Here is an 11025-nt window from a genome sequence, read left to right on the forward strand (position 1 = left end):
GTCAAAGTGTCCTTTCAAGAAAACTATGAGCTCAAGATGTTTGAGAGCATTGTGGGCATCATTTGGTATATATAAAACTAGAAATCATGTTTGTAGCTATCTAATCAATATCATCGTCAAAAAAAAAGCTATCTAATCAATATTATAAAGAAGGAATCAACAATGATTGATCTTTCCCCTCATAAGCTTGCTAATGTCGTCAAAAGGAAAAAAAGCTATCTAATCAATATTATAAGGAAGGCATTAACAATGATCGATCTTTCCCCACATAAGCATGCTAATGTCTGTCAGCAAATCAATCTGGCGTAATATTTATCACTTCAGACAACATCAGTCCTCTCAAATTCCATAGATGAAAGTTCAGCACATGCAAATTCCAAGCAAAGACTTTTCTCTTTGGTTAGAGCATTATAACTCTAGCCATGATATTCACAGATCATAAAACATTATGCACATAATTTTTCCCTTGGTTCTGCAATCTCTTCTTGCGCCTAATCTTGCATGAGTAGATGACTAAGCAATATAACTTAAATGATTTATGGCTATTTCATGATGTGGTTTATGGCTACGAGGTGAAGAGCAGAACTCTTGTGCACCGTAATTCCTGGCGCTTCATTCATGTCGATGTCTTCTCTGCTCGTCCCAACAGGCAGTTCCCAGTCGAAATGGTATAACAAGCTCGCAAGTGCTAGCTCCACTGTCAAAGCCCCCAGATTCAGTGCAGGGCAGATTCTTCGACCAGAACCAAATGGTATGAACTCGAAATTATGGCCTTTGTAGTCGACAGAACCATCCATGAATCTCTCAGGAATGAACTCTTCAGGGTCATCCCATGATCTAGGATCTTTTGCTATCCCCCAAGCATTGACATACACCCATATGTTCGGAGGGATATCATATCCATGAATCCGAGAGTGTCTCATGGACTCTCGAGGAACCAGCAATGGGGCAGGAGTGTGCAGCCTCAGCGTTTCTTTCACCACCAACTTGAGGTACTGCAGCTGCTGAAGATCTCCTTCTTCCACCTCTCCTTTAGTTCCTAAAGAAGCTCTTATTTCTTCTTGTGCTTTCTTCATCACTCTCGGGTGCCTTACAAGCTCTGCCATGGCCCATTCTAAGGTCGCAGAAGCTGTATCCGTTCCAGCAATGAAGATATCCTAAGCAAAAGAAGAGAACAAAATTCGCTTTAAAATCCAGTTCAGTGAAACTCCACAAGAATCTTAAAGAAAGGACATGAGTAGCAAAGCCTTGTATAGAGCACAGTTTTTTTCGCATCAAAGAAGCGAAAGCAAATCCAAGTATGCAAAGTCGGTGAAGCGGTCCAGCACTAACTAAAGGATAGCCATGGCCGGCTAGCGAGCCACTAAGAGATTGGTTCTGCAGACTGAGAAGGGGGATATGCCTACTCCATGAAAGCACCACTCTCTGGTACCCGTGCCTTCCCCTGCCCTTACACAAGTTGGAAAGAGGCCGCAGGGGGGAAGAGTTTCAAAAGTAATTGACTTTGATGAAATATATGAAGGTGCGAGAAACGGATACCGTTAGCACTGCTTTGATGTTATCTTTTGTTAGATTTCCATCCTTGTGCAGCCGAAGCAATACATCAACTATGTCTTCATGCTGGGGTCTCGTTCTCTCGGGGTCAAGGTGCTCCCTGATGACCTGCTCATAGAAAGCATCAAGCATACTAAAGTTCTTCTCGAGCCTACCTGCAACTCCACTTATCTTGTCCATCCAGCCTATTGATGGGAAGAAGTCCGCAATGAAAAAACCGCCTAACAACGCCTGCGCTTCGGTAAGCATCCTGTGAAATATACCCTTCTCATAATCACTTTCTTGGTACTTCCTACCCATCGCAGTTCTGCAGATCATATTATTGGCCAGCGTCATCATCAGCTTGCTAAGATTTATAGGAGTTGGAGAAGAACGGGAGATACGATCGATCATTAGTGAGATCTCTTCTTCCCTTATAAACTGAAATGATTGCACCCTCTTGGCACTGAAAAGTTCGAGGATGCATAACTTTCTCATCTCTCTCCAATATTCACCATAGGGCGAGAAGCTGATATCCAAACAGTTGTAAGACAACTTGCCGGCAGCAACAGGGCGAGGCCTCGAGCACAGGTCGAGATCATGAGTTTTCAGTACTTCCCTGGCCATCTCCGCAGATGAGACTACTACTGCTGGGACGCTACCTAGTTTTAAGTACATGAGAGGGCCATATTTTTGAGAGAGCTGCCATAAGGAGTGATGAGGCAGCCTACCAAGTTGATGCAGGTTCCCGATTAAGGGAAGCCTCTTTGGGCCAGGAGGGAGCCTGTAATCTGCCTTTCCCTGCTCCATTCTTTTGTATCTGAAAGAAAGAAGAAGGGAGGCAAGTGTGACAAAAAGAAGCCATGCGAGTATGATGCAGATAGCCATTACTACTAGGAGGCAGGGCAAGGCAATCTTATTTGTAGCAGCCCTGGTACTAGAGACGATACTCCATTATATATGGTTTTTTACTGTTTCAGAAATTATTAAGTGGATGAATATTGATGCCCGTGACTTCTTATCTGTTGGTGACCAGAAAATTCCAAGCTAGTTTTCAAAACATCGACACATGAATTTGGACGTAACTGGATTCAGATAGCAGAATTTTCACACTATGGCTGGACCAGCTGATAAGGGTGGTGGAAGGCCACTATAACTTTTCCTGTGGAGGAGAGAAAAAAAATAGCAATAGTTGTGCACGGCTTAGGAAGAAGATACGTAGGCAATAAAGAAAAGCCCCAAGCATCTTTTTTTGAAACTCTCTCCTTGGCAGATGATCCAAGGACTTTGCTTGGCTGCTACGCAGCGGACGCTTGCCGGCCAGCTGGAATCCTTATCTGTTGGAAAACTTTCTCCTCACTTTCTGAGATAATTCTACTTGCTGGCAGAGTGCATGTCATGCTCATTGTCATGCTCATGGGTGTTGAGTAAAACGCATTAGCTTAGGTGGGGAACATTGACTTCTTATCAAAGTATCTAATATTGTAAAACGCATGAAGAATTGATGAGGTTCTCTTGAATTAATTTAAATTCCTATAACATAGTGTAATACCCAGAAAAAAAAAAAAAAAAAAAAGGAAAGGGTGACAGGCCGGCCTGAAAAGACTGGGCCCATCCCCCTTTTTACGATCGTGCCCTAGGCACGATCGTGGATGAAGGGAGGGTGCAAAGGGGGGCGGCGGCGTTGGAGGGTTGATCGCCGGAGAGGACCGAGCGCCGGAGAGAAGACCGAGATCCGGCCGGCCACGGAGGATATTTTCTTCGGTGAAGACCTCCCGCAAATCGGGTGAAGAAGCGTGGGATCTGAGGGGGGAGTTGTTCACGGTTCCTCCTCCGATTTCTCGCCGGAACACCCCTATCGGACCGAGGTATGCATGGCTCACCTCTTGTGTTTCCTTTGCTAGGGTTAGGCTGTGTTGGATTGGGATTTTGGCCGGCGAATCGTCGGGAAAGAGTCCGAAACAAGGTACTCCCGTTTCGGCCTCTCTCTTCCGGATTTTGCCGCCGCCGGCCGTCGGGTTGGCCGGGATTCATGGCGGGTGGGGTTGGTCGGGTCTGTGAGGGGGTCGGAGAGGGTTTTATAGGCTGTGTATGTGATGAGGGAGGGTGGATCCGAGGTCTTCGTCCTCGGGATCCCATCCTCTCCTCCTCTTCCCCTCGTCGGTTGGCCACCGGCAGCGACGACGGCGGTTGGGTGCCATCGGGTGGGGGCCGAGCCACCATCACGGTGGCTGTGATTAAACATGTAAAACTAGACATGTAAAATAGGTTGGACTAACCTTGTCATGAGATAGCATCTACGAGCTTATGCGTAGGATAGCTGCCACAAACTTATGCGTGGGATAGCCTCTACGAGCTTATGCGTAGGATAGCCTTCACGGGCTTACGCGTGGGATAGCCTCTACGAGCTTATGCATAGGATAGCCTCCACGGGCTTACGCAGGGGATAGCTGCCACGAGCTTATGCGTGGGATTTGTGTAGTCTTGGACTGGGTCATGATCTTGGTTAGTCCAAAGCCAGAAGTGATAAATTCTAAAACTTGGGAATCAGAGTAATATGTGAATGGATCACATAATGTGAAAAAGGATTTATGTATATAAAATGGTTATATATACTTGTTGTTTATTGATGAGGGACGAGATATAGTATCTAACTCAAAACAACTCTGAGATTTCGTATAATTGTGATGTTCCTACAAACGTGCGGCCTTCCTTTGAGACTGACTCCGCTTTTGAAATGATGAAATGACATTTATTTGTTATTTTGATGATTTTATCATTATTACTGTGTGTGGCTGTTGGGATTCTTACTGGCCTGAAAAAGCTCATACTACACTTACATTTTTTTTCAGAGGCACTGGATTCGTAGGATCTGTCGGGTGGGACAAGAAGTGAGATCGATCTGGAGTCAGACTGCTAGATAGTTAGAAGCAGCTTATCTTTTATTGATGAACATTTGAAAATCTTGTAATTGAACCGATTGTTTATTTGGACATGTCGGATTTGTCAATTTGAATTAATTAATTAGTTGTGGATTTATTGAATTGTTGTTTATCTTAGGCCTTGCATGATCTTTAGGGCATTGCTCTAGGGCTCATGCGGCCGGTCACGTGCCGGACCTGGGTTGTCACGCTCCGAGCCCGAGGCACGGCAGACGCCGCACGCCCGCACGGCGGGCCGCGCAGGCGTGCAAGGCAACGGATTACATCAAAGCAAATACAGATGTTCAAGACTTATTTAAGGATTAATAGCAGATGCTTAAAATTGTCATAAATAATTAAAATCATTCAAAAGCAGTCTTGCAAAATTTCAGAATAACATATACCAACATAATTTAAATGTCCAAACTAAACTAACTAAAATGCCAATAACTGAAGAATCATCGGAAACTCTAATGCACTCCCCAATCCCGTGCAATCAAGCCTCTGGATCTGAAAAATGGAGAAAACAGAATAATGAGCTACACTAGCCCAGTAAGCAACAAAATACCCCAGAGTGGGGTCAGAGCATATCAGATCGAAATACAGGACAATGTTTGAAATCAATCACAAATAATATCATTTTTTTTTATAAAACTCTGATATCATAATCTCAACATGGTAGGCTACGGCCACGTAACCCAGTGGCATGGGTTGCACAAAGTGCCAGAAACCACTATTGTTAGTCACCGGTGGAAACGGTGTCCAGAAACCACTATTCTAATCACCGGTGGCGCGGTGTCGAAACCGGTTCCTCACAGATTACAAGTCGACAGGTCCAACGTATAATCTCCATTGGCGGGGCCAGAACAGAACAGAACAGATCATAGCCATGCTGAGAATGCATATATATAAAAATAGTTTTCATAAATTGTGCAGTCATATTTCACGGATTTCAGAGCATATAACATGATTTTCAAATAAAATTTAACATGCCTGACCCATTTTACAGAATACAAAACATTTATCAGAATTTAATCTATTTATCAAGTAATTTGAAAATTACACTTAGAAGTATTAAGTTACTTACCTCTTCTCGCTTAATTCCTACTTCAGGTAGGCGGATCAGGTTCACCTGTTAACATTTAATTAATTTCTTTGTTAATTTTAGAGCTAAGCAAAAATCAAAAATAATACTATTGGGTTTCGGGTTCGGGTTCGGGTTCGAAACGGCTTTCGAGTTCGGGTTCGAAACGGGTTTCGGGTTTGGACTGGGTTTCGGATTTGGATTGGGCCCACAAAAGGGTACGACCCAAAATAGGGCCCAAACTAGGCTGAACTGGGCCCAAATTGGGCCCACAAAAGATTATGGCCCATCTGGGCCCAAGTTGGGCCCCTAGTGAACCAGGCCCAAGTTGGCCCAGTTCGGCCCACGATGGGCCTTCATCTTCCCCAAACTCCCCATGGACAGGGGAGTTGGATAGCAAGAGAAGGAAGAGGGGAGAGGGGAAAGGGCTGGCTGGGTGGCCGGCCTAGGTGGCCAGAGGGCACCTCTCGGTCGACGGCCAGCCGGCCGCAGTGGCGGCCGGCGGCCGTTGCGGTGGCCGGGGTCGAGAGTCAACCGAGAATGGTCTCGGTTCATGGGGCCAAACAGAGGGAGCAAAGCAGCTATTTGGCATGGAATCAAGGCAAAAGGGGGCTTACCGGTGGTGGCAGAGGCAGTGGGAGGAAGATCTCGGCCGCCGGTGCTCGATCCGGTGGTCAAGCGGCGGTGGCGGCGGTGCTTTCCTAGAAGGAAGGAGATCTCGAAACAGGGGAGGCACGGGTGGTGATGGTGGTGGATCCGGCGGCACGCCAGCTACTTGGGAGGCAAGGGCAGAGGAAGGAGAGGGAGGAGAGGGGGGAGGAGAGGAAGGAGAGGGATCTCGGTGGTGGTCCTAGGGGAAGGAAAGATGGGGTTTTATCGCCCCATCGTGAGGTCCTCCGCCACGAAAATCGCGGCGGTCGAGCGAGATCCTGTTGGGTTGTGGAGCCTGATCCATTCCCTTTTTTTTTTCAAGACCCCTATGTGCACTATGGTGGTGGAGGATCAAGGGAAGACAAGCCGGAAAGAGTTCGAAAAGATTCAGAGTTGAATCAGCAAAGAAAAAAAAAATTTCAGCAAGGTCCGGAGTCGACTCCAGCAGACTTGGAGTCGACTCTGGCACGCAGGCAGACTTGGCACAGTCTTGGAGTCGACTCCAGATCCATAGGAGTCGACTCCCCAGTGTTGGAGTCGACTCGAGAACTCCAGGAGTCGACTCCCACAGGCAGACAGAGAGGCTTTTTCTGTGGACTGTGGCCGAGTCGACTCGCAGAATTGCGGGAGTCGACTCGAGCACGATTTTCACGCGAGGCTGAGTTATGAACTGGGTTCAAGCCAAGGTTTTTTGAAGCCCTAATCAAAGTAAGAGATTGGGAGGTATATATAGACTTCTTGTGGGACACGAGAGGTGTGTGGCAACCTTGAGAAACCCTAGAACTCATCAACGAGAAGTTTCCAAAAGGAGATCCTTTGTGTGCATCAGGAAGACGACGCGTTGCTCGTCTTGAGAGAGATTGTTTTGCTGTAAGAAAGAGAGTTTGTTCTCTTCTCTTGAATCTCTGTAACTTTCTTTGATTATATAGTGAAGTATTGATCTGTGCGGCTGTGGACGTAGGAGCAAGGGACTCCGAACCACATAAACTTGGGTGTCTTGTGCGTTTGTTATTGTTTCTTGCCGTGTCCTTTTTCTCCTACTATTTCTTATATTCCGCAATCGTAGGGTTGAATCCCTAACAACTGGTATCAGAGCCATCTGGTTCAAAGGAAAAAGTGGGAGCAATGGCGGCTGAAGAAGGCAAGGTCAAGATTGACAGATTTGACGGCAAAGACTTTGGTTTCTGGAAGATGCAGATCGAAGATTATTTATATCAGAAGAAACTTCATCTACCTCTTGAAGGTATGAAACCGACAGATATGTCACAGGCCGACTGGGATTTAATGGATCGTCAGGCTTTGGGAGTTGTTCGCTTGACGTTGGCTCGAAACGTTGCGTTCAACGTTTTGGAAGAGAAGACAACAGCAGGTTTGCTGAGAGCATTGTCGAATATGTATGAAAAACCCTCGGCCTCCAACAAGGTGTACCTGATGCGCCGTTTATTCAATCTGAAGATGAGTGAAGGTTCCTCTGTTACTGATCACATCAATGAGTTCAATCTGATTACGAGCCAGTTGAGTTCGGTGGAAATCAGTTTTGAAGATGAAGTTCGTGCCCTAATTCTTCTATCCTCCTTGCCAGAAAGTTGGGGTGCAACGGTGACAGCTGTAAGCAGTTCCTGCGGCTCAAACAAACTGAAGTTTGAGGAGGTCCGAAATCTGATACTCAGTGAAGATATCAGAAGGAGGGAGTCTGGTGTGAAATCTGGTTCGATTCTGAACACATCTGAAGGCAGAGGAAGAACTGTGCAACGCAGTGAAAACCGTGGCAGATCGAAGTCTAAGAGGAGGAGCAAGTCTAGATCGAAAGGCGATGGCTGCTGGCATTGTGGCAAGATGGGCCACACGAGGAAGAATTGTTGGCTTAGAAAGAAGAATCCAAGCAAGGGGCAGAACGAGGTGTCCGTGAATGCAACCACAGATGAAGCCAACGATGCTTTGATTCTCAGCGTGGACAGCCCTATGGAATCGTGGATACTAGACTCTGGAGCTTCGTTTCATTCCACCTCACGGAAGGAGTGTATGCTAAACTACACTGCAGGAGACTTCGGAAAGGTTTATCTCGCTGATGATGAGCCTTTAGATATTGTGGGGACAGGTGAAGTTCATATCAGGATGATGAATCAGTCAGTGTGGAAACTGAAGAATGTGAGGCATATCCCAGGCTTGAAGAGAAACTTGATTTCTGTTGGGCAGCTTGACAGCGAAGGGTATGTTACTACCTTCGTAGGTGGTTCATGGAAAATCACCAAAGGAGCTATGGTGATAGCACGTGGGAACAAGTTGGGGACTCTCTACATGACCAATGACACCAAGGATACGGTGGCATTAACAGAAACAGGTGCAGATAGTTGTCTTTGGCATCGCAGACTTGGACATATGAGTGAGAAAGGTATGAAGATGGTGAAGAAGAACAAGCTAGCAGATCTGAAAACTGTTGATGTAGGTCTCTGTGAAGACTGCATATTTGGGAAGCAGAAAAAGGTTAGTTTCTCAAAGGGTGGAAGAACACCGAAGACAGAAAAGCTAGAGCTTGTACATACAGATGTGTGGGGGCCTTCACCGGTTGCATCTCTTGGAGGCTCACACTATTATGTCACGTTCATTGACGACTCTACCAGAAAGGTTTGGATTTATTTCATGAAGCACGAATCAGAGGTATTTGTCACCTTCAAAAAGTGGAAAAGTCTGGTGGAGAATGAATCTGGTGCAAAGATAAAACGACTAAGGTCTGACAATGGCGGTGAGTATGACAGCAGTGAGTTCAAGGAATTCTGCGCAGTGAATGGAATCCTAATGGAGAAGACAATACCGAGCACACCGCAGCAAAATGGGGTGGCTGAGCGAATGAACAGAACCCTGAACGAGAGAGCCAATAGTATGAGGATCCATGCTGGTTTGCCCAAGATGTTTTGGGCTGAGGCAGTCAACACCGCAGCGTATCTAATAAACAGAGGCCCGTCGGTTCCCCTAGATTGCAAATTGCCTGAAGAAGAGTGGACAGGAAAAATAGTAAATTTGTCACACTTGAGGGTCTTTGGGTGTGTCTCCTTTGTGCACATTAATGCAGAGAAAAGGGACAAGCTAGATGCAAAGTCCAGAAAGTGTTTCTTCATTGGATATGGTACAGATGATTTTGGTTACAAGTTCTGGGATGCACAGAACCAGAAGGTCATCAGAAGCAAGGATGTGATATTCAATGAGCGAGTTCTCTATAAGGACAAGAATACTTCAGATCTTGAGAGTGCAGGGGAGCAAAGGAAGGAAAAACAGCAAGTTGAGCTGCAAGAGATTACAGAAGAAGATGTTGCCAAAAGTTTTCAGAAAAATCCTGAAAATTCAGAAACTGTTGTGGCACAACCTCAACCAAGTATACCACAGCTGAGAAGATCAACAAGAATCTCGAGACAACCGGATAGATATTCATCCTCTTTACATTATCTGCTATTGACAGATGGAGGTGAACCCGAGTGTTATGAAGAAGCCATGGAAAGTGAAGATTCGATGAAGTGGGAGTTAGCCATGAAGGACGAGATGAAGTCCTTGGATAGAAATCAAACTTGGGAACTCAGTTCACTACCAGAAGGCAAGAAGGCTTTACAGAACAAGTGGGTCTACAAAGTTAAAGAGGAACATGATGGCAGCAAAAGGTACAAAGCAAGGTTGGTTGTGAAAGGCTTCCAACAGAAGGAAGGTATCGACTACACTGAGATTTTCTCTCCGGTAGTCAAATATTCAACAATCAGAGTGATTCTGAGTATTGTGGCAGTAGAAAATCTATATTTGGAGCAGTTGGATGTTACGACTGCATTTCTCCATGGAGAGATTGATGAAGACATCTACATGCAGCAACCTATCGGCTTTGCAGTCCCTAGCAAGGAGAACCTTGTATGCAAGCTGAAGAGAAGTTTGTATGGTTTGAAACAGGCCCCGAGGTTGTGGTACAAAAAGTTCGATGGATTCATGATCAACAATGGTTTTGTAAGATGTCAAGAAGATCATTGCTGTTATCTTAAGGTACTTGATGGCAGTTTTATCATCTTACTTTTGTATGTTGACGACATGTTGATAGCCAGACCGAACCTACAAGAGATTGAAAGATGGAAGAAAGAGCTATCAAGGAAGTTTGCAATGAAAGACATGGGTGCAGCAAAACAGATGCTTGGGCTGAGGATTGAAAGGGATAAGGTGGCTGGAACACTGAAGCTTTCTCAAGCTAACTACATTGATAAGGTGTTGAATAGATTCAATATGACAGATGCAGATTCTGTGAAGACACCTTTAGCGAGCCATTTCAAACTTTCAAAAGAACAATCACCCAAGGATGATGAGGAGCTGAAGAAGATGTCAAGGGTACCATATGCTTCAGCTGTAGGCAGCTTGATGTATGCTATGATATGCACGAGACCCGACATTGCACATGCAGTGGGAGCTGTGAGCAGATACATGGCCAATCTGGGTAGACAACATTGGGAGGCTGTCAAGTGGATCCTAAGATATTTGAAAGGTACCAGAAATGTAGGCTTGTGTTATAGAAAAGGCAGTCAAACACTACAAGGTTTTGTGGATGCAGACCTGGGAGGTGATACTGACACTAGAAGAAGCACCACAGGGTATGTTTATACCATAGGCGGAACAGCAGTGAGCTGGTTCTCACAATTGCAAAAGATCGTTGCTCTTTCGACAACAGAGGCAGAATATGTTGCCATTACAGAAGCCAGTAAGGAGATGATTTGGCTACAAAACCTTCTGAAAGAGCTGGGCAGAGAACAGAACTGTAGTGTACTATTCTGCGACAGTCAGAGTGCTATTCACTTAGCTAAGAACCCAATGTTT

The 11025-nt window shown here is 45.5% G+C and overlaps 1 protein-coding gene across 1 annotated transcript; it reads right to left on the reverse strand.

The window, feature by feature from the left end:
* Window positions 1-319: 319 nt before the first annotated feature.
* LOC103721262 (cytochrome P450 71A1-like) lies at window positions 320-2757 on the reverse strand. The gene is made up of 2 exons (XM_008811399.5): window positions 1540-2757; window positions 320-1157 (listed from the first exon to the last, which is right to left on the reverse strand). The coding sequence occupies exons 1-2, from the start codon at window positions 2419-2421 to the stop codon at window positions 543-545; spliced, it is 1497 nt and encodes a 498-aa protein (XP_008809621.3). The 5' UTR covers window positions 2422-2757; the 3' UTR covers window positions 320-542.
* Between the last annotated feature and the right edge of the window lie 8268 nt (window positions 2758-11025).

This window comes from Phoenix dactylifera, chromosome 13, assembly GCF_051530095.1.
Source record: "Phoenix dactylifera cultivar Ajwa chromosome 13, Ajwa_hap1_PhDact_Kaust_v1.1, whole genome shotgun sequence".
Lineage (NCBI taxonomy): Eukaryota > Viridiplantae > Streptophyta > Magnoliopsida > Arecales > Arecaceae > Phoenix > Phoenix dactylifera.

What these genes read in the sequence shown, in the direction of transcription:
- LOC103721262 (XM_008811399.5), bottom strand. Translation starts at nt 2,421, where the DNA reads ATGGCTATCTGCATCATACTCGCATGGCTTCTTTTTGTCACACTTGCC. An exon ending in ACATCAAAGCAGTGCTAACG is followed by an intron (nt 1,158 to 1,539) that starts GTATCCGTTTCT and finishes TCTTTTGCTTAG; the next exon opens with GATATCTTCATTGCTGGAAC.